Genomic DNA, 24,976 nt, shown 5'->3' with positions numbered 1-24,976 from the left:
ATCACTAGCACGAATACCTTGAAAAACACACTGGATAGTCACAACACAGGACAAAACTCAGCAAATAAAACAAGGAATTAGGGTCTGTAAAAGCAAGTCTTCTAGACTAGCAAGAAGCCTCACCAACAGCTTTCTGTAACTCCCTCTCATTTCTACTCCTCTTGGTCTAAATTACTAAAATTGCATAAAAGCTCCCCAGGGTGACCAGCACCGTAAGAATACAGTAGGTAGGCATCTATTTCCCTATATGGAGAATGTGACTGCAGATCCGAGTTAACCTTACATAAGGATTTACTTAGCCAAGACTGATGCATGGCCAGAAAGGAAAACATATTTTTCTGAAGAAAAATCTCAGTTCTTCAATTCAACACCCCCTGGGGGTTACTGCTGTGTAGGCCAGTGGAAGAAAGTCTTGTTTTGAAAAAACCCAGACCTCTAGGCATGGATCCAGTACCTTTTAGATGTTTTTCTTTTTTTAAAAGGAAGAAAATTCTTGTTCAAATAGAAACTTAGCAAGGACACAGTATATTTTAAAAACTTGCTTCCTTACAGTGCTCTTGATGTGTAGTTGGAATCTAACATCTTAAGCACTCTTGTTTATATAAGACACAGCACTTATATCATCTGAGGAAGCTCACAGAAATATTAACTCTGTCTTAGCTCTTTAGTTCTATGAATGGACCTAAGTCAACACAAGCCTGATTTCATCAGCTGAAAGCATCATCCTGGCAAGCAGCACTACACCACCAAGCAGAGATTTCAAATGTGGCTAAGGTCTATAGAATTTGAACTCTCATAATGCTTCGTTAAATTTCTGATTTTTAAGGTTGATTATAAAATTCCACTCAGTTATAGAAATAGAAGAAGGTATGTGACATTCAGTTTTAGCTGGCACACTGCTATTGTTTGGAGTTTCTGAATGCACAGGAAGACCTTCTCTTAGATCATTGAAGCGGAAAGAAACATGAAAGATGTGACTGAGAAGGCTGCCGATACTGAGACTTACAATTACTTAATAATTATAATGATGCTGTAGAAGATAGTCTTCATTAAACAACAAGCCACGGACAGGTGTTTTATTTTTCTTGTGCTTTTGTCTCCAGTAAATGCAATATTCTTCATATTTATAGCTTGCTTTTTTCCCAAAAGACTCTCTTGAAAACTTGTTACTTTTGTACAGATCAACTTAGAAAAGCCTACAGAGTTTCTGATGGATAATAAGAATGCTTTCTGGACATGGAATCTTCTTGTCTGCATACAAACTACTTCCTATTTTTTTTTCTCCACAGTGTATTTGAACTTAACTGACATGAATAATAATGGTTTTGCACCAGTAAGCTTGTATTGGAAATCTCATTAAAAAAAACAATTACAAGTAAATAATTTCTGACAGATAATTGTAGCAGTTCACCTAACAGATACAGGAAAGACTCATTCATGAAACTCACCATCTAAACCACAAACGACTTTTAACACACCCAGACACTATTCAAAATGTATCAATATTGTAAACAGCCATCTACTGACAGTCAGTAAATTTCATTACTTCTTTGTGTATGATCCAGCTGACACTGGGAGTGAATTATGGCTCCCTAAAATAAGAGACAAATGATGTATTTTATATTTTTTTTTCCAAAGAATATCAACTTTTATGTTTAATTTTTATATTTACAGAGCCTCACTTTATTGGTTACTGGAGGTGAGGTAACTCCCAAACTCTAATTCTTATTTTGTCCCTGATGTATTTTGTAGCTCTAGATTGTTTAGTTTATTTTCTCTGAAAAACAGAACTAGTCTACTTTCCTACATCAAAAATAATAACAATATTAGCTCTTATGGATATGGAACAAGTACTCTGTTAGTAAAATAAAAACTATTGAGCCTTCTAGTGAAGTAAAAAATATTGTATCTTCTAGATAAGCACTTGGTGGGAGAAAGGGGAAGAGATTAATGAATAAACTCCTGAGAATGAGCCTATTGCTGTGAACTGGGTCCACTGCTAACACAAAACCAAACCTGTTCCAATTGCATGACTGATGCTGTAATGCTAGTTTTCATTGTTTAACTTACAAAGTTAATTCATACAGAAAGGACACATTTTTTAAAATACTGAAGAAAACACTACTTTGGTCTATACTATTTGCTGAACCAAACACTTCTCCTTCTGAAAAGGAAAAAACAGCTCTTATGTCAGTTTACAGACTAAGTAACTGCACTGAAGTAATCAGAATGTCATTACTCATTTCCCCAGGACTGCATTTACGAATCCTGACTTTACCTGGTTGCTGTTGTTTTTCAGTAAAGGTGGAGCTGGTTCATGATGTAGTGGTGAGGAAGCTGAACTGCTGTCACTGTCACTGCCATCACTCAGACTAACCCTGTGGAAAAACAGAGCCAAGAGATTACACCTCCAGACAACAGGCTGTTAACAGGGGTGAACCAAGCTTGCACTTTGAGAGAGGCCACTAAGAATGACCCCTCGCTAAGCAAGCTGTCATTAATAAGGGTCCAGTGGAAGAGAGGCATCGGAGCAGGTCCGCATTTTGGAAAAAGTTCTGCGCAGCATGGAGAACGAGGTTGTCTGCCTGCACTGGTCTGAGATGACATCTCTGGTGAACAGTAGCTAAGGTTACAGAAATGGCTAAATATTTAGAACATTAAGCTGCTCTTTCCAACGTTCCTGGAGCAAGTCCGTATCTTGGTCCATAAGCCACATGGAAGGAGGAAAATGTTTTTAGAGATACTCTTCTGCTCTTCTAAAAGCTTTTGAAACAGAAGTATTTCCCACTCGGACATGTCTTTCACTGAAAAGTTCCTTGTTTCTAGTCATAAATACCACTCTTTTTCCTGGCTACAATTTAAACACTATCTCAGGAGAGGCCACACGAAAAAGCTCAGCTCCTAGTCACTCTCACTGTTCATTTACTTAGGAACAACAAGGAATATTTATTGGTTGGAAGAAAAAAAAATAGTTATTTGGGATAAAATGAAGGCAGAGAAACATGAGCATTAAAGTTTTGTTAAAAAATTTAAACAAAATCTCCAGACTTTGGTAAGTTGGTAAGTTACCTCCAGACAAGAGGTAAGTTGAGCTTGAGTCAGTCCTTTACACAATCACTGACATGAATGAATTCTCAAATTGCTAGTCACCCTGGTGGTCTTTTCCTTGATTCCAGCTGCTAAAGTGCACCACGAGAGCAGCTGACATTCATTCATGTTTTCTTATTACCTTCTTATTTAAGCAGTAGCTGATACTGGAACTCAAGTACTGTGTACTAACAGTAAAACCCTGTAGATCACATAAAGAGCCCACTATGAAAAGGTTTGAGAGAGATTGTTTCAGGTTTTTCATAACCTTCAACAACATTCAGATGGAGCTTCAAACTGCCCAGAGAAGAGATGATTTTTTGAATGCCCTCTTAAGTTTGCAGCTACGGTACAAGAAGCTTTTTTTAAAAAGTAGTATCTGTGGCAGTTGCTTGCTTTACCTTCTGTCTGCACTTTTACACACTGCGTACTGCATGCAGTGTAGAAATTATTTGAAATTCAAATGTCATTGATTCTGATCCAATTTAACAACATAATCTAAAACTGGTAGGCAGAGAGATCTTGAAAACGAGACACTATGTACAGAATAGCTCATCTAGCAATTGAAGGACTTACTTTCACCTCACTTATGCCAGAGAGTAATTATGACTACTTCCCTGAAATCACAATGGCATGAAATCAAGGAAAGTTAAAAGAACTGAGAATCATCATAACCATATGGATTAGTACAGAAATAGTCTGTATTGGGAATGGTTGATTTGGTTAGTTTTTAGGAGAGGCACTTTTACATGCATATGCTTTAAAAAGAGAGTCTGAATTCTCTGCCCATTTGCTACTCAGTGCTCTTTGAGATTATTAGACCTCGCCTCATTACTAACAGGCACAACTCTTTGCCACCAGGCTACTTCCAATCACATGACACTCACCTGCGACTCCTGCTTCCTCCTCGTGTATTCACAGGTCGTTCTAACTCAGAATCATTGTCATTCTCAACTGCTTCATCAGATTCATCTTCATTATCATCTGAATGCAGATCTTTCATTATAGACCTCAATGGACCTGAAACAACAAAGACAATAAAATACACAAATGAAATTCACTTTGCAATGTTCCAAGCAATTCACTCAGCTTTGTAGATGATAGAAAACTACCCTTCCCACACAGTGTTGGGAGGAGAAAATCTTAAACATCAAACAAATGAAGTAACGCATTGAGGGCTTATGCTGCAAGGACTTATCCATGAATCATTTACTCACATACAACTCAGCTTCAATAAACTTACTCAGGACAGAGAAGTGACTCGTATGTTCACAAGTGTGTGCACGATTGGCCCCCTGGACCATAGCTGAAGTAAGTAAAATCCTGTCATGCTAGAAGAAATTTATTAGTGTATTATTATTAGAAGCAAGATTTTTTTGCTTTCTCAAAGGGTATCATACACGAGTAAAGATCTACAGGGACATCCTGATCAGTGATAGTACATTTGTTAGGTTAATCCATGTACTGAGAAGTAGAATCTAACAAATCATTCTGACTAATATGTACTAGCCAAGGCAGGGCTTTTCTTCCTGTTTTTTATATATTTAGCTTTAGCTGTTCCCTTTATTTCAGGGTAAGTTTCAGGTCAAGTAAGTACTTTGCCAATGGATGTTCATATTTAAAAATTGCACCAATACCAATCAACACCATGCTATCTCTTTTCGTGAATTAACAGAAGGTAGAAAGCTTGACTTGCTCATAAAACTGCATTAAATTGATTTCACTCAATCTATTGTGCCCTAAGAGACAGCTACAGAAAGAGGAATATATTTAACGTATCCAGGAAATGTAAAACTACAGCTGCCTGAAATAAGGATGGGCAAAATCAGCTTAGAAAAGGGATGGAATCAAGACTGATGCCACAGGGCATTTATCTCTGAAGTACAGCCCATCTGAGACATAAAACACCAAGTAAAAGCAACAGTGATGGCTGCAGGAACAGCAATTACTCTTAAAGTTCTGTAATTCCTCCTGCCCAGGAAACACAAAGTACTAATGTGAACAAAGTGAACCTCAGAATGTTCTTGAAATGGAGATGAAGCTTGAAACTCCCTATTTGCTAAAGGGGAAACAGACTCAAGGAGTGTCATCCCTGGTCACTGCCAGAAGAGAAGACAGACCTCTGTCTGTCAGGGTCATACTACTAACAGGGAAGGGTGTTCCCCTCCTGGGAGGAATGGCTTTATGCATTATTCCAGACCTAGCAAGGCTCAGGTCACAGGCATTCTGACTAGTTTTGTGAAAGTGACTTCAAAGTGACTTGAGAATGATTTACCACTAAAATTGCACTAGAACTTTCATAAATTGTCAAAGTTTGGGTAGGTTCAGCTCAATGGTTTCTTTTCTCTGTTTTTACACCCTAAGGTTGGCTGAGAAGAAGCCCAGATGGTGCTGATGGGCAAATTCCTGGTGGACCAGACACTTGTACAAGCAACAAGGAAAAGGGAGCTATACCGACGTGCTTCTTGTCCATGCAACCACTGCTGATCTGCAGAAAGCAGCTGATCTGTGCTCTATTTTCTCTTCCTGTTTGGGTCTCAGGCAGACATTGTTCAGTTATTTGCAAATGGAAACTTGTAGTCTGACTGAATATCTCATCAACTGACCCTTGATGGAGGGAAAGGACTCCTTCCTTGGCTTTTAATAGGAGAAGTAATAAACATACTCCCTTTAAAAGAGAGGGCACTCTCCACAGCGTCAGCACAGGGATGAAGGAAGAATTTGCTCATTTTGATCTTTTGGAAAACGTTCTTATCGGCCAGCTTGACTGTTGAAGTGGGTGAATGAGAGACACGGCATAGAGAGCTAAATTAATTGAGATAAAGTGTTGGAAAAGATAATTAAATAATAAATATATGAAGACAGATTCCATGTTTCAAGAGAGACAGAAGGGTAGAACACAAAGGTATTTCCATGGGCTAGGCTTAGCTAGAAAAGCTAGTTTCCTCACACCTTACTGGGCAAAGACACTAAGAATTACCATCAAAGTCCTAGTGAAGAAAGTCATCTTTGTCTGCACTGAGAGCAGAAGAGTCTCACGCCACTCCAAAGTCAAAAAAGTCAGCTTCTGGGAATGGATTTGTTTCTTCTCCACAACATTGAGGAGGAAGAAAATGACAGAAAAGACTTGGTAAAGGACAAATGAAAGGAAAGTATCGTCATAATCTTGATGAAAGAGCAGAGGAAAAGGTCAGCGGGAGGAAAGGTAAAATAATAAAACAAATCCTAATTTTGTAATTAAATTTAGTATGATCTTGCGCAAAACACCAGCATGTAACTCCACAACATGAAAACTGGTAGCTATGCTTACAAGTCACCCAAAGAAGCAGTCCTTGATTTTATTTTTAAAGTGAAGTAGAAAGAAAACCAGCATACATTCCTCATGATCCCTAGACAGCTTGCTCTCCAAAGCTTAAGCCAACTCATTATTCTTGCCTATGTCCTTTTTCCACGTATAGCAGAGGGCCATTTTACCCCCTTGTTGTGTTCTGGGACAGTCCAGTCTCAAGCTGACAATAGGCTTATTCCTCTTTCTTAGAGAAAAAGAACTTGACTCTGGAGAAACATCCATCACTGACAACCCCAGATGCACTGAACAACCTGTCATCCAGACAAGTTTTCATTTAATTTAGGACCATGTCTGGGACTCCGAATAGGCATTCTGTACCCAGCTAGCTAACTTTTTCAGTAGACTTTCCTAACAATGAGCAAAGCATTAATTTTTAGGTCTTTTGTTTCTAGCACTGATGGCGATGTCACTGTTAATCTTCTGCTCCTTGCTAACACTTAATTTAAACCTATCACAACTTTTTTAAGGGTTATCTCCCACAGAGTCAGAATAGTTAAGGAGAAAATGAAAACTAGGAGCTGCCCAAGAGCAAGAAAGAAGCAGTTTTCACTATGTACTGTGGCAAGAAAGAGGAAACTTATATAACACTTGCACTTCAGAGTTGTTCACATCCCATCTATTTTTGAGAAGGTACAAAAAACTGAAAGACAGTCTGTGATATGACTTATATATGACCCAGAAGAGGTGGATGAATCCAGTCTGCTCAGAAGAAAATATTAAGTCAACAGGTTTTGCTCAGCATAAGATAACAGATACAGGAATGGGTATCCAAGTCCTTTGGCTTGCAATGGACAGTTCAAACTACTGATGAGGTTTTCATGAGATCACAAATGGGGTTTCAGCAAGAAGGGGTTCTGTTTAGCCTTAGGTAAAAATCAAATGCCTGAAGCCAGTCATAAACCACAGTTCACTTTAGCTCTTGCTTTCTTTCACCTGGAGTAATGCTGCCAGGACACATTAGAAAATCAGTACCAGTCACCTACAGAAGGCAGTAGGACAGATATGCATCATGTATAGGTCTACTTAAAAACAAGCTGTCTGCTTGAGGTACTAATATATTTTCATAACCTTAAATCAAGTCTAACATTGAGGAATGAAAATGGATAAAACAAATGCAATTTTAATTAGTTAAAAGCTGCTTTTTAAATGTTCCTGATCCAAAGAACAAAAGAAAAGCTGATTAAGAATGTATCAGTTGTACAATACAATATTACAAACTCGGGGAAAAAGGCCAAGCAGGAACTAAGTAGTTTAATAGGTCATGTAGAATGAATCTCTACTTATTTACTGAAAACCTGCTTTGGCAACTTCCCTGAGAAGAAAAATGCAATTCTTTACTGAGTTCCAAGTAAATGGTAATTATTAGCCAGAAAACCAAAACACAAACTTAAAGTCAACTTTAGGTCTAACCATCATCTTCCCCTGCCATTTATCTAAAGTAAATACTGTGTGCTCTTAAAATTTCCCAATAGTGTGGGAAAATCAGGGCCCTTTGAAGGGTCCACATGGACATCCTAGGGCTTTGCATGGGAAGCCACACTTTCCTGAGCAGGGCTTCAGATGGAGCCAGGTGCCACCCTACCTAACCCTGCAAAAGGACAACCTCAGAAACAGAAGCTCTTTTGAGCTTAGCATCTGCTAAGTGCATGTACTTAGTGCTTCAAAACAAATACACTTCACACCCTTTTCTCAGATAGATGTTTTCTCCCCTTTTATTTTGCCCTTACAGCCACATCTGAAAACAACCTGAGAAAAAAAAAAATCTCTAAAGCAAAACTGTGGCCAGTTCAGGCTGTGAAAGGCAGCAGAAAAGTGGTAATGAGATGCCACCAATTCTGTTCTTATTGGCCCCTTCATTTCACACATTCCTTTCGGTTTCTTTTCCTTTGTTGGTACCTTGTTGTCTGCTGTTTTGAGATGGTGTAAAACTGGAACTGGAACTGGAGCTGGAACTGGCAGGACTGGGCTGTTCAGACTTAAAAGGAAAAAAGAAGAAAATAAATAACATCGCAAGAAACATTTTTGCCTAAAATTCTTACCATTAGTTACTGCCTAGGGCATGCTGCCAAGAAAAAAGAACTATGGAACAGAAGAATACTCAAGGATCTTTATTTCAAGTGTCAGTGAGGCAAGCATTGTGGAAACCACTATGCACTCAACATGCACACACAATACTACTTCATGCCTAGTTCTTTACTAAAGCCCATATCCTAACAAGAAGTTCAACACCTTGCTTAAAAAACTATACAATGTGAGAATCTAAATGAGTTTTCAGAAGACCTAAGGCTCCTGTGTCCTTGTCATACTGTAGTTGCAACATTTTCCAAATTAGTAATGATATAATAGATTTGAAAAACAGAAGCCCTGATCAGACCACACTACATGCCAGAAAACCTCAGAGAGTTTTCTTTCTTCTTCCTTAGAAAATAAGTCTTAAGACAAGGGTTCAAAACAAACTTTTCTGCTGTTACTGGACTTCTCCTCATCCCTACTTTTCCCATGTGTATTAAGACTCTACAGATTGTGATAGTAATTGAACCAGAAAGATCACCTTGTTAAACAGAGAAATTATCTGGAACCCACAGATTACAAAAGAGAACTAGGTTTTTAAAACAGAGTTGTTAAAATCAGTTTACATCATTTAACAAACAGTTCTATACTTTGTTTTTCCACTATTGTTTAAAATGTATGATTTTTTTTCTCCAAAATTCTATAAAATTACTGAGAAAGGCCTATTACTTCATCTAAAAATTCTGTATATTTTTTCTCATAGTGTTTATGGCTTATGAGGGTTGTACTGAGAACTCCTGCTTCCTGTTGCCATGTTGCACGTCTCCATATACTTTTTTGCTGTTTCTTAGGCTCATTGGCTTGAAGTTGCATGGGTGTCAGTACAGAGTTGCACACTCATCTATGTGCACGAGACAAAGAACGCACCTGGTATGTAGGCACAGTGGGTGCTAATAGAGTACATAAAACAAGAAAGAAATGTCCATACTGAAGGAACGGTCAAAATAAGGTTAGGAAGTAACTATCTAGAAATCTACTATTGAAAAGAAAACCTGCTTACACTTTAAATTTTATGCAACTGTGTCATCGTGACATGTTATCCAGGCTAAGGAAAGTCTTCTGACTCTCCTTGCCTGTACAATATCCCTCATGATTAAGTTAGAACTAAATTGTTATCAAAAACAGCAGCAGTAATATCCAGTCACTGTAAAACTCAGTTTTCACTCACACACAGGCTGCTTAAGCCTAATAGTTGCTTTTTCTCCATAAATCACTTGCTGCCTTTTCAGTAGGCAGACTTACAGCCTTTTATTGCCTTTTCTAACAATAAGAGATTCCTATTTGGGCAACAGAATGCTTGAGAAAAACACCATTAACATCTGCCTTCCTCAAATCAACACCACCAGCTCCAGTTCTCACAGGTACACAGTCAAAATGCAGACTCTGCACCTGACTGCATGTGTATAGAGAGCCTGTATAATGGTGAAGCAACCCTGTTCAAGAAAACCCAATGCAACCAACAACACAACACATTTCCGATTACAGAGAGAGAGATTCTTACATGCTCAACAGCATCAGAACTTTTTGGAAGACATTGCAGCATCATTGGACACTGCTTCAAAAATCAAGTAATTCTGAAAAAAACTTTTATCTGCTTGAACTTTTGCAAAACAATACAAGATTTTTAGCTGTAAAATAATTATGGTAACATGAAAAAGACTGAACTGATGAAAAGCAAGAGTCAATGCAAACTTTAAAGACATCACCATTCTGGAAACTAATTTCAGTCTTCCAGCTTCAGGTTACTCTTAAACATTTGGTTTATCTGTCACTTTCTGCTTTCTGTAGCAAAATTATTAGCTTACAACAGCGTTCTGCAGATTTCCATTAACTGTATTTTTCCTTTATTGATTTCAACGTGAACCTTAACTTACATAAAATCCATTCCTTTAAAAAAGTGAGAAACACTAAACGACTATCATATTCAGTTTAAAATACTTGAAGAAGTGCTAAAACTAGGAAAAAAAAAGTCACACAGGTATGAAGATATCTGTCACTTAAAACTTCACTTCTTTTTTTTGAACCAGTTCACTGGAAATTAAAAAAGGGAAAAGGCCTGATCTCATTCATGTTATAAGGCATGCAAACACCAGTAAAAGTCCTCTATGTCAAAATTGTCTCCCAGCATTAACTAACTGAAAGAGGATCACAAGCCGGAATGGATATGAATACATATAAAGTTGTTATATCTTCCTGGTAAAAATTTTACTCTGCTTTAGCAGGATCACTTTGAGAAGCCAAACCATAAAGTCCCAGTGAAACGCAAATGATCATCCATACTCTTTTAAAAAGGGCTCTTAATGCCTCTTGGAAGAATTTACATTATTTCCTTAAACAGCCCTATCTGAAAATTTATTCCAAGAAATACAGATTAGCTTAAATGTTAAAATTATTAAGTATTGGAAATTAAACCTAGCTTTTTTCACTTTAAGAAATCTGGGCTGAGAGCGTCCAGAGGAAACAGCTGCTTTAAACATAAGAATGAACATTATTAACAGAAAAGACTTTTCTTTTCAGAAGGAACTAAAAATATGCCTTCCATATATGAATATGAATTAGTGCCTACAGAGCTGATGCTTCTAGTTACCAGAGGCTATCTTTTGTCACTTAAGCAATGCTTTTTGACAGTTTTATAGGCTGTTATTCCAAGGACTTCGGTATTTATGGTTTTATTCACTTGGGCTTTCTGCTCTAATCACCAAACAGATTTTTGTTTTTAACAGGTCTGAAATTAGCTAAAGGGTGTCCTTCAACAATAAAAGCTTAATATAGTACCAGCAAAGAGCTTTTCTCATATGCCCTTTTCCTGTTTTACTAGTTTTCTCTTCCTGCAGACAAGCTAATGAGAGTTTGGGCCCAAACTGTTCATTAGTGCAATGATCCAATATGATTTATTGCATTCTTAGCGAGTCTCTTTCATTTTAGGGCTCTCACACTGATGTACAGGAGACACTGGCTTCTTTATTAGGCCTGGTTGAGGGATTCTGTGCTTTGAAACTGTTCAGCAAGAAAAGGCACTTCTATTTGGCTCAAGTTTTCCCTGAAATGGTACCTTTTTCACTAGCTCCAAATCACTTGGTTTCTGTCATTTCCAAACTTTTCTATTTTTACAAGTAGTACAACTTACTCTTAAGCTGCAAATAATTTTCAGGCAAACTCACCTGTTTATGAAACAGGATATAATAGAGCTGTTTCTATAACATTTCATGGTTGTAAAAATTCACCTAACTTCTTCTAAAAATAAACCCCATAATTTACATTAAAAAAATAGAAAACATTTGTATATGGATGACAATGGCTTTTCTTGCCTTCTCCTGAACCATTTTTAAAGAAAGCTTACATATGGTTTCCTGAAATAAACTTTAAGTGATGCAGTAATATCCCATTTCATATCAACCTGTCTACATAGTTCCTACTTTTATGCACAATATTCTAAAGATCCATGCTTCCCTGTGCCATACATACCGAAAAGTTTATCCACTTAAAACTGCCTATAGCTGAGTATTACTTCCACTCCCACTTTGCCCAAAGTTAGCTTCTCAGAGAGGAGGAACATGCTCCCCCAGGACAAGCCTTCTTCTCCAACAGGACTCCTGTACTTACAACTTCCACTGCCTCTTAAGCACCATGTCACTGACCACTACCTCAGCTTTCAGCAGAGAAATCCAACTTACCCGTAGCTCAAGGGACAGAACAACCCCACCTCATCCACCAACTGCCCACACCTGCGACCGCCACAGGGAGACACCGTTTTGATGTTCATAAGCCTGAACTGAGCCACCTGCACCCTCCCCAAATTTTGTATCACCGCATCTCCTGCCAAGCTCTTACAATAACAACTAACCTCTGAGGCAGGGTAAAACTGTTCTAAAAAAGTTAGATTACAGATGGCAATCTCACAGGAAAGATGGAGTGGTAAGTGAAATTAATTATTTTCTTATAGAAATTGAAATAATTATTCATAACTATGACACATAGGGAATTAAACAATTATTCAGAGAAGTTAAGATTAAGGAGATGTAAAATTTAAACAGGAAATGATAGGTTATTGATTTTTGAAAGGAGGCAGAGACAGTCATTTGGTAGAGATTGTGACCTAAGGTATTGAGACAATTAGCTGCCTTCATTATTTATGGTAATTTCAAACAAAAAAATCTGTATCACTGATGGAGATGTTGTTCTTCGTTAATTAAGTTGACTCTGTATCTGCTACCTGTGCAAGTCCATGGGCCCTGACAGGACACACCCAGGAGCAATGAGGGAGCTGGCAGATGTAACTGCAAGACCACTCTCAATAATCTTTGATTGATCATGGTGACTGGAAGAAGTGCCCAAATATTGGAGGAAAGCAAATATCATTCCTGTCTTCAAGAAGGAAGACCTGGGGTACTACAGACCAGTCAGCCTCACCTCAAATCCTGGGAAGGTGTTGGAGAAGCTAATCCTGGAAACCATTTCCAGCCACTTAAGGATGAGAAAATCATCAGGAGTAATCAGCATGGCTTCACCAAGATGAGCAGACAGTGATGTGGATTGAAAATTGGCTGAATGGCTGGGCCCAGAGGTGCAAAGTCTATTTGGAGGGCAGTAGCTAGCAGTATACTCCAGGGGCCAATACTGAGTTCAGTCCTGTTTAACATCTTCATTAATGATCTAGATGATGGTGCAGAGTGTGCCCTCAGCAAGTTTGCTGACTACGCAAAACTGGAGGAGTGCCCGATATACCAGAAGGTCATTCTGCCACCTTCAGGGGCTGGTGAAATGGGCTAACAGGAACCTTGTGAAGTTCAACAAGGAAGTGTGAAGTCCTGAGCCTGGGGAATAACAGTACCAGGCACCAACATATTCTGGGGACCACCCAGCTGGAAAGCAGCTTGGCAGAAAAGGAACTGGGGGTCCTGATAGATCTTATTAATGTAAATACCTGAAAGGGTATTGCAAAGAGGATGGAGCCAGGCTCTCTTCAGTGGTGCTCAGTGACAGGACCAGAGGCAATGGACACAAACAGAAACACATGAGGTTCCCTTTGAACATCAGGAAACACTTTTGAACTGTGAGGGTGACCAAGTATGGGCACAGGTTGCCCAGAGAGACTGTGGAGTCTCCCTCCTTAGAGATACTTAAAAACCATCCAGACATGGTCCTAGGCAACCAGCTCTAAGTGGCCTTGGTTGAGGAGGGGAGTTTGACCAGATGACCACCAGAAACTCCTTCCAACCTCAACTAGTCTGTGACTCTGTGAATCTGAAACACATCCTTCATTTAACATTTAGTATTCAGAAAAGGCCTTAAGCCAAACATTGCAACTGTTTTGTCTGAACAATTGCACTGGATGAAGCAGGATCTGCATTTCTTTAGAGACTGTCCTACTGAAACATGCATCTACTTTTGAAAGAAAATCATTCTCCTTCTATATGTATGTATATTTTTTGTTACAGCTTTATAAATGAAAAATAAATTTGAGACACTGCTAAGACTCAGAAATACTCAAGCTAGTGTAAGACTTAGAGAAGACTTACGCACAGGACACTGAGCTAACACAAGTGGATAAAAAATTTCTTTTGCAGTACATTGCACAATACAGTTGAAAGATGAAGCACTATCAAAGGCCACGGCCCATAGGAGTATTTTTGCTGAAGAAATCTTATTGGTAAGAGCAGAACACAAACAGTAAAGCAGGCAAAGTAGTACAGGAGGGAAGATTATGTTTTCTCATGTAGCACAGATAACATTACAGTTTCCATGGATGTCACGCTTACAAGATAATGAGCAAACTAAAGATGAAACAAAGTCAGATAACTCTAACCAAGAAGAATTAAAACTCTGTTCTAAATATGTAAGTAATGCTGGCAAAGACAGGGTTCTATAAGTTTTAGGCTTTTAAAAATTGGCACTAAAAACTCTGTTATCTGGACCACATTTCCCCAGAAAGGAATTAATAAAGTATGAGCAGCACAATGTGGGGAAGTTAACAGCTCTATACTCTATTCTAAATCTGAATTACATGAAAAGAAAAAATGGGGCCCTTGATGGAAGGTGAAGATATCCTAAATAAATCACTTGTTTCAAAAATATCGCTTATCTTGTAAGCTCAGTGGCATGCAAACCCTTTGATTAGAAAATGGTGACTGTCTGTACTCTGGTAAGTGTGGAAAGGCCAAAATAAGCTGACAAGCAATACTCAGATACTGATTTTTTGGGAGTCCAACTTTACAGTTTTTAAACTTTCCCTTTAAGAACCTTCACACATTCTATACATGAAGTTCTCATAAGCCAACAAAGGAGAGAAATGTGTTTTAGAAAGAAAGTCTAACCCTCAATTTTAGTACTAGACACAAACTAGAAAAATTCAACCTAGGTATTAAAGCCAGTGAGAGAGTTTCATTCAACTAATCTAGATTTTTTGCTCTAATGGGACTAATAGCAGTAGCAGAAAATAGGTGGCAGCAGTTCTGGCCAGCCCTGACAGCTGCTGTATTGGAAGCAAACACCACCCCATCCTCCTCTCTTGCCCCATTTTCTCTCCTGTGCCCTATTTTACATATCAGAGCTGACAAGGACAGGTGTTGATGCAGTCCCAGTTCGCACAGACCTAAATATAAGAAAACTGACAACTTTTCTTCTGAAGCACAGCTGCAGTCCCTCTGCACTGTCTTTGCTATTGCAGAGCCCTCACTCCTGAACCCATACCCCAGAAAAAAAAAAAAAAAAAAAAAAAAATTGCCCAAAATTTCACCATAGATCTAGTGCAGCTCTTACATGCCATCTTTATTGGCCTTGTCAGTTTTATAGCAAGTCTCATCATATTTACTGTTTTCTCAGACTTAACTCCTGGCATTCAAATTTTTATGTGAAAATCTCAGCTTTCATTTCAGTACATCCCAGTTTAAGTGAAAAGCTGTAGAGGAAAAAAAAATACAAAAAGCTATGTTGTATCCTAAAAAATTCAGGAGTCCCTAAGACAAAACAAAGCCTCTCAAACTATTTCTTAAAGTTTCATAATTTTTAGCAAATCTTGTGATACTGTAGACTGAACAATGATTTTTACATGTCATGGTTGGCAACAGTATGCAACAGAAAACACATTTTTCTCTATAGAAATTTCTGAGGCATATGTCAGTATGGCTCCTAATCACTTGCTCTATGCTAATATTGTAGTGTATTTGTTTAGTAGTTTTCACAAAAGATCATGCATATTATATACACACAGAACTATACAATTCTGATTTTCAGAAAAAAAACCCCACAGAACAGACTGTTGTCATCTTTCTCATATTTTACCATTTATGGCTGACACCTCTGTGTGCTGTAACTTTGCCTACACATGTACTTTTACTGATTACTACAAAAAATAATACTCATTTAAAGCTCCTTGTCTGTGCTTTGGAGACTTAAAATAGGTTTTCAATAGCATGATCTCAGCTTTATATTAGTAGTAATATACTTGTAACGTAACTGATACAGGTAACTGAAGTTATTAAAATATTAGCTAAATTGAGATCGCATGTACTACAAGTCTGGTCAATCTTGAGTTTTACAGTGTTCAAAGGATCAAAAAGGCTGCATATCGCACAAATAAATCAAGCTGAATTGTCATGTATACAAAATGTTTTCTTTGGCTAAAACTGTAACACTTAACTCACAAAATTTTATCTACTCCTAATAGTCCTCTGCCAAAGCAAATTTAGGTCACTCAGAGTGGCTTTTTCCTTTTGCCTTCAACTTGCCTTTCCCTGCCTTGAGCCTGAGAGGAACTTAGCACCTGAACTGTTCTTGTCCAGAATATTCAGACCATGGCTCTTTGCTTGATATTTCTGCCCACTTTTTTATTTTACTCTCATTGTGGAAGTTGCAATGCAATAAACACTGTCTTGAAACCACATCCTTTTCATCCATAGAATAAAATTACAATGTATTAACTGAACTGCATTATAGCAGAACAGGCAATGGAAAAAGATTACTCATACAATGAAAGAAATTAAAATTTTCACAGCCTATATCTCTCTGTCATAGTTTAAACCATGATACTTTTGTGGTTGATAATCTGAATCACTAAAAACACATAGGTTGGACTCATATGCAGTCTTCTCCCACTATTTAGGTAACACCTGAAATGACCTCACACAAAGAGGGAAAGTTATTGATTTACTTCTGTCCTAATCATAACTGCTGACCAACAATGGCATTTAAGGGCATAAACTTCACAATGTTGGTTTTTTTTTTATAGGGTAATCAATGTTGACGCCAACAATCCAGTTTCTTCTGACCCTGGTACCCATCATCCTCAGGCATATGAATAATCTTTCCTTGGGGTGCTCAGGCACCAGCAGAGATGTCTGTTAACCTCAGCTACAGAACACAGCTCTCCTGGTGATGGGGTACATACTATCAGTCACCTTTAAACATTCTCCTCTTATGTCACTCTGAAGTGTTTATACAAGTAGATATTTAAACAGATTCTGACAAATGCAAATAGCTTAATTTATCTTATCTCCTAATTCTGCTCGCTGAAAGATTAATTCCTACAACACAGAACATAATTTCCTTCACTTTTGCCAGGTGGCTTGCAGCACAGTTAGTACACAGTAAGCAATTCCTTCATGGAGGTTCAGACATCCATGACAAGAAGACGTAACATGACTCAAAATAATTTGAAAAACCCTACATACATGTCCTAGAATGAGGCAGCCTTGTCTTGCTGTGATCAACATCTTCAGCCCACAGACACTGAGCATGGACTGTGCTAGATATCCCAGCTACGAGTTCTGGATGCAGAATGCAACAGAGACTACACACCATCCTCCTTCTGTGTCCAATGTCACCTACTTACTTGCTCATTTGACTGTGCAAACTTCACATCATCTCTCTTGCCTTAAAAGACTGTCACGACAGACAGAACCCAAGGTTATAGACTAAGTGAACTCAATACACATTATGAAGGAACGGTCCGTAAATTAAGGGAATAATATACGTGTGTGTGTGTATGTAAATATATTGATTTCTTTTTTTTTTTTTTTTAAAGTGGAACTGAAATATGACATAAATGGTATGGAATAAGGGGTGGGTATTCTCCTGTGGTTTTTTGCTAGGATAGGATTAACTTTCCCCTTAGTAGCTAGAAAGCACTGTGTTTTGGTTTCAGTGAAGATTGTTATGAAAAGAAATGTTGATAAGGTACAAGGACACCGTGCCTGGGTAGTTTCCAAGAACAGGGGACTGGAAGGGGCATGGGGAGAAGAAAAGTGCAGTAGTCAGTAAAACCCAGAATTGGCAGTTGGATATGCCAATAAGATATTCCATATCTTATGGAATGTTTAGTATATTAACCTGGGCTGACTGGAAACAGGCCGTTCTCTTGGGAATTGCTTGGGTTCACTTTTCTGGGATTGCAATTTGGGTTTCGGAGTTCCTTTTTGCTCCTCCAGGATCATTATCAGCGGGTGGTGAGAAACTGTACTCTGCATCACTCTCTCTATTTATTTATTTAATTATCATCGTTGTTGTTGCTGTTATTATTATTACTATTTTAATTTTATTTTACTCTATTATTATACTATTTACTCTATTATTATACTCTATAATATTATACTATTACTTAATTATTAAATTGTTCTTATCTCAACCTACAAGTCTCCTGACCTTTACCCCTCTAATTCTCTCCCGGATTCCCTGGGGAGGGGGACAGGGCTGTAAGTGGCTGTGTCTTGTTTGGCTACCAGCTAAGTTAAACTATCACATGCAGGCGTTAAGGCTTTCCCTAAATAGTAACTGCTGCCTGGCACGCCTTGATTTTGCAGTGAAGGAGCGGACACTGTTGTCGTAAGGCAACCACACAGAAGGCGAGACAGAGCACCGCTGGGTTACATCTGCTTTCATTTATTCCCTGTACCAGGGTTACACGCACACGTCGGTACTGGAAGTACAGTGACACACAGACACTATCACTCTCGCATGTGGGTCAGGCACATGCTGTTCATCAGGAGCATCCCTTGCCCATTCCAAAAGGGCCCCCCAGCATTCCCCAGAACTGCGGCATCGAATGCTAACACCCAGGACAACCACAGGGCTCCACAGCATGAAGAGCTGAATGGCAGTCCCGCTTCAGCAGGCAATGAATTGACATTAATTCTACACAGGCATGACACATGATACACTCACAGCACTAACAAGTTCAGGCAGCCTTTATCCTGCCTTGATAAAATTTAAACTTCAGGGGATTACTCAGTCTTTTAAAATATAAAAATTAAATTGTGCATTTATGGTGTGTCCTGGAGAATTCAAATCAATCATTACTAGATTACAAGCTTCTGAATGGAAAGTGTTACGAAAATTATCTAATGAATTTCATGGGGAGTTTGGCAGCAAACCTTCAAAGGCATATGAATAAAACATGCCATTTTTGCCAAAGAAAACAACTGTAAACTTGATGGTTCCGCATAAAAAATAAAAGATCTAACTACTGTAGACATAGTTAAACTATTTCACCTGGTAACTAACAGGTGTTGGATTTCTTTTTTAACTATATGGAGCCATTTCTCTGGATCCCAACATAATGTATATACGCAGATAAAGCAACTTCAAACCAATGAAATCCGTATAAAGGAGATCTCACTTGATTACTATTAAAATAAAATATCCCATGTTTAGCATTTTGGCTGCAATCATCTAGGCCTCACAAAAACTGTCCTGACTTTACTGGACCAGGTACTGTCTTTTTTTGCCAAAAAAGAAAGAATATAATGAAAATATTGGCACTGCATATACCCAATCAAAGATCCTTACTTTCTCCAGGCTAGCAGGTGAATAGAATCCAGAAATACACTAATGCAAATAATAAAGCTAATCCACATGAGTAGTCCCCACTGAAATGGATGTAGCTAACCCTTGTGAATAAAGTAAAATACTGACTCTGAACTAGTAGCCTAATAACTAATAGCCTAAATATGATGTTATTTCTGTGGTCAAAATATGATATTTCCTGAAAGTTTAAAAAACAATTCAATACCCATGAATTTCCCTCAAGAATGCAAAATTTCCTGACTCTCACAACATTACATTTGCAACCTGGACATTTAACCATATCTACATAGTTTCTCTCCACTATTTTATTTCTAAATCCATACATTTTTGTAAGCCAGCAATTTCCTAACACAACATGGTAACAGAGGTATCTCAGTTTAACATCTGAGCTTGCTGCCACAGAAGAATCACTACCTGTCAATCTTGCTGCTTCCTCATCTACCCATGGTTCATCTCACCACATACAGAGCAGCCTAATGTGCATTTAAACTTTTGTGAGCAAAGCCAAAGCATTTTTCCCTTCATAGTAACAACTAATAAAAATAGGCTTAGTATAGCAGCTGAAATGTGCCATTATTACAGTAGATGCCGAAGACCTTAGAGCATACTTGTGACTGCTACCATTTCTCTAAGGAGGTCTGATTATCTGAGGCCACTGTTTCTCTCTGAGCACATATCTGGCAGGAACCACCTTGGACTGTACAATATTTACATGACCTGCTAATGCTAACCTGTTTGCAACTACTGAATTACCTCCTCGACACAGGAGTACTATGGGCAAACAATCACCACAAGAGTGGCTGCCAAGGTTTTAAGAGCAGCATTCAGACCTGAATAAAAGTTACCAAATGCAGAAATAATGCATTGAAATATCAAGCAAAAATTAAAGATTCTAAGAATATGAGAGGCCGCAAACCCACAGTGCCCAGCCTGCAATGAAGGACATAATCATTATCAATCCTATTCTGCATCATTAAAGATTTTAAGAGAGTCACAGTATCACAAAAAAATTAAAACCTAGCTCCTTTTTTTTTTTCCCTGGGTAACTACATGAAAATTCTACACAGAGTTCTATTTCACTACTGTCTGTCATTTCTAACTTTAAATATTATTTGAAAGAGATCTTACTTTGGCTCCTAGCCCTTGCAGAAAGTAGGATTTTTCAGCAAACAGGGGCCTGGAGGTTTTACTGTACTAATATTCCTATCTCAATAAAGCCATAAACCTGACATGTTTTCATTCCAGACCTTACTTTACATGCTTCATACCAACGCCAGTAAAATAATTCCTCAGTCTTTATGCGTAATTTCTAACTGAATATACATGTTGCTCCTGAATAGCTTTGCTAGCTCACATAACTCTAAAAAGACGCACACTGTTTTGAACACCAAGTCTATCACACATTTTAAATCACGGACATATTTGAAAAGTGATACGCAACAAAGCAGAGTTAAGAGAAATGTAGACATGTTTCACTTACCAACAGCTCACAGTCAACAGAAAAACAGAGTTAAAATAAATAGAGCAGTGTAACACACCACAGCATATGCCAAATAGACCACATACATACATACCATACCGCATGCCAGAACAACCATAACATTGTCTTATTCTTTAAGTCATGCACAGAAGGGTAGTAAGTTTATCAATAAGCAAGGATGCATTTCACTTTATTTCCCACTGTAATTTTATGGAGGTATTTGGAGCTCAAAACAGGTACTGACTGCAGGACATCAGAGGACAGTGTCTGGCTTTCTGAAATGCCCCCAAGGCAATAGTAAGCTCACCTGTCTGCCTTATTAAGCCTGAACTTCAAGGGACAGATTAGAATATGGATTAGCCATTGGCAGACATGCTGAACTACATGAAAAAGAATCCATCCCACTCTCTGAGGGTACTAAACCTCTACCTCCTTGACTTCATGAAGGTGAAGGATAGTATGCCAACTCTGAACACCCAGACCTAGGCAGAGCATGATGCCAATGTTGGGAAGGGTTTAGCATACCCTGCTTTTCTGTCTGAAATTAAAGCACATTAATTGAAAGGATACACCCCACTTCAATTCACTGAACAGGGCTGTATCTGAAAAAATGAGATATATAGCTGTTCCTGTATAGCAAAAGCATTATCATATTTTCCCTTCCATTACTCTCTAAGTAACACTGCAACTTTTCACTTTTTTTTTCTTTATATGACTATATATATGGGACATACCCTTTATGGATCTATCTGTAAAATCTAGTTCTTTTCCTGAAATGCTTAGAAACGCACCAACACATACAAAAAGTTCAAACTATTTTTTCCAACATACAGAATTACCTCTATTACACTGCCTGGTCGCCTTTCATTAGGCTCCCTGGTTAAAACTAATGAAGTGTAGAAGGAATGACTCTTTGAGAAATTCTGTAGACACTCATTAACCAGGCTGTCCAGCTGGTTACAGCACAAACAATGGCGTGAATCCACAGGCACCTTCGGGAATTATTCTGGGTTTTCTAGATACCTTTTCTGAAAAGAACATATTATGGACTTTCCAAGTAGTATCCCGTCACTGTCTAGACTAATACTCAGCCTGATTTACTAATGAACACAGTCCAAGAGTGACAGGCATCCTTTCCACCCATACAGACGTGGACCACACTGGCCCTCCCACTGAAAACCCATCTGTTTGATGATCAAGGATGTCAATGTTAAAATACACCAGAGCCCAGACCAGCAAAATCTGCTTCTATTCTGTGTGGACTCCGGTAGTTTACCCTCTCAGTAACAGTTCTCACAGAACTAGAAAACCTTGAATCTGCTTATTTGCTTTAGTACAGAATTAAAGAAATCCTTATGTCCTGCAGGTCAACTGCAGATGGATGATGGACAGCAGTGCAAGTGGATTTGTGTCATCCTATGAAAAACACAAGAGAACACCTCTTATGTGATTGGTAATGGGCCAAGAGGCCACAAGACAACAAAGACAGAAAAGCATGTCAACAAATAAGAAAGATTGGTTTTAAGCATCTATCCAGATTCTTCACACATCAGTTATCTGCAAGTTGCTATGTAGCACACACCTCTGTAGTGCCAGCATTTGCAAAATTCCAGGTAACGTTGTAGTTGCTCCTCTCAATTCTTTTGTCTTTGAAGAAAAAGTAAAAGTGCCAGTAAAAGTGTTTGTGCCACTACATGACACATATTTGAATGAGTAGAAAATCTCAAAGCAAAATCTATGTTAATTAGCTGGCTATACTAAGGGTAGTTAGTGAGTCTTAAGGGTACAGACATTAATTAAAATAGAAGATTCAGCCTCTTCTGAAGTCAGTAAAAATTAATTCACACCAAGGCTGACGAGTGTGAATATTTTCAGGTTTAAAGACAAATTTGTAAGTTCTAAGCCAGAATGAGAATGCCACCCCAACCACAATATCACCAGTGCCATGCAGTAAAGCAGAGCCATTCCCATTCAATATCTAAGTTTTACAGCCTTTGCATGCCCTAAGGGACCAGTCATTAAAAGGTCAGTTCAGAAATAAATTACTTTCTCCCTTGTGGCAAGTTTCTATGAAGTAAAAACCTAATGTCGTCAACTCCCCACAGCAGGGTATTTATTGGGTGTTTCAGAGAGGGCAAGCAGGGCTACAGATCTGACAGCAGCAACAGAGGCACACAACAACAAAACGGAAAAATGAGAGAATTGAACAGACATGGCTGGAAAGATTTCCTCTTTACCATGCACACTACCTCTAGCCACAGGCACAAATAAAGGCACCAAACAAGCCTTCTCTTCCCATCCCTTTCCTTCCCTACTCACCTCCCTATAAAAAGACAGTTCTGAAAACCAAAGTCTGCTAGAAGAATGATTAAAATCCTAGCCACCAAGAGCAAATGATGCTTGGAACAGATGAGAAGGCACAGTAGACAAATACTTTCAGGCAGGCATAGTAAACAAATATTTTCAGGAAAGTAAACTCCCATAAAAACCAATCTTTCTTCTTGGGAAAGCGTGTTACTTTGGATAGATTCTCCTCATCAGAGTGAGGATTCTAGGAACTCCTCCTCTTCCACAAAACTGGCATCAATCACAGAACTGCCCATTTAGCAGAAAAAATAACAAACAACACAATGATTTACTGCAACCCTTTCCTGAATTTACTGAATTCCCTAACACCTGAATACAAAGACTTAGACTGTGAAATACAAGCATTTAAATCGATTTCCTTTTCTGTCACAAGAAACATGAAATTCAAAAGAACAAGATCAAAAGAGCAATATTATTTATAGCCACCTCCCATGTGCTCATTCATCATAACGCTGACAGATTTATAAATTGAGTAGACTTGAATAGGCAATACAGCTCAACTAGAACACGTGTAAATTTGAACAGCCTGCAGTCACATCTTCCAGTTTGAACAATCTGCCAGGAGACAGGAGAAAGGAAGAGGAAAATACAAATATGGTGCACAATTCCACAGAATCTGAATATTGAACACATATGAAACAAAACCAAACACCACTTACTTCGGATTTGGAGGACATGTTTTCATCCATGTCAGAATCATTGGGATCTACAATATCATCAAACGGTGGCAGAGTAGGCGTCTTCCTTTCCAGTGCATCATTTTCAATTTTGAGTCTCCCCACCTTGAGTTGAGATCTATCCTTTGTCTGTTTTTTGTCAGCTGAACAAGTCAGAATCAGTGGTGGGGCACTAGAGAAACTTTTAAATAACGAATCTGAGCCACTTTTTTTTCTTTTTTTTGCAGAAGGTTCATCAGAGTGCAGAACATAGGGCCTTTTTGTAGGCATCTTCTTTTCTTGTTGCTGCCCACCTGTAATGGTGGGAGTGTTTTCAGATTTTGGCTCCTTGGATATGGGTTTGGGTTCCTTGAAGGCCATCTTAGGAACTATTTTTTCATCTTTTAGTGCTTTGTTTTCTTTGGGCTTCTTATAGGATTCTTTGGAAGATTTGTTGTGTTCCCTGGAAGGTTCTTTGAAGGCACTTTTATGTTCTTTTAAGTCTTTAGAAGTTTTTTCCTTGTGCTCCTTTGTTATCTTGTGGGTCTTTGAAAAATTGTTACTACTGCTGCTGCTGCTGCTACTTGTGTTCAGAATCCTGGCTGGGTCCTGCAAAGAGAAGATGCAAAATTTTACTTACCAAAAAAAAAAAAAAAAAGTCAAAAGACAGACACAATATGGACACAGGATTCATATTATAAACTTGAAACTGCAGATTGAAAACCAGAAACTGCAAACACCTATAAAAGAACAGATACAAACCCCATCATTTTGGTCAACTTATCAGCTACAAAGTGGTGGAACATGAGCAGTTACCACTGCTTGTCAGTATCTGCAATACAAGTTAGTTTTTACCTTAAGAATTAGATATGTTTTAAAATAAACATCATAACATGAATATAACGACACGTTAACAATAATCATGAGCTGTCTGTAAAAAAAACCAAAGCATAAGGAAAGATCAGGATGTGACCCATAAACTGTTAACAGAATTACTTTAGAATTAGAGCAAAACATGTGCTCCTGATGACGTTGCAGGCAAAGCTTATAAACACCAAACACCTGTAGCACTTTCTCCAGAAACAAGCTTCATTTTTATACTACTTCAAATCTGCAGAGTGACATTTCAATTTACAGGATGCCCACCAAAGCCCACTCTATCACTCC

General features: G+C 38.3%; 1 protein-coding gene across 1 annotated transcript in view; it reads right to left on the bottom strand.

Moving 5' to 3' along the window:
- Positions 1-24,444, bottom strand: part of MLLT3 (MLLT3 super elongation complex subunit) — a gene marked incomplete at its 5' end in the record, with an annotated part of 34,034 nt that extends 9,590 nt beyond the window's left edge. The window contains 4 exons of the mRNA XM_010164417.1: positions 2,279-2,378; positions 3,975-4,107; positions 8,333-8,411; positions 23,813-24,444. Coding sequence (XP_010162719.1) covers positions 2,279-2,378; positions 3,975-4,107; positions 8,333-8,411; positions 23,813-24,444 — 944 coding nt within the window. The remainder of the gene's footprint in view (positions 1-2,278; positions 2,379-3,974; positions 4,108-8,332; positions 8,412-23,812) is intronic.
- Positions 24,445-24,976: the final 532 nt, after the last annotated feature.

The sequence above is a fragment of the Antrostomus carolinensis genome, unplaced genomic scaffold (assembly GCF_000700745.2).
Source record: "Antrostomus carolinensis isolate BGI_N321 unplaced genomic scaffold, ASM70074v2 scaffold7493, whole genome shotgun sequence".
NCBI lineage: Eukaryota > Metazoa > Chordata > Aves > Caprimulgiformes > Caprimulgidae > Antrostomus > Antrostomus carolinensis.
Note: the sequence above shows the minus strand (reverse complement) of the source record. Positions and strands in the feature narration are given on the sequence as shown.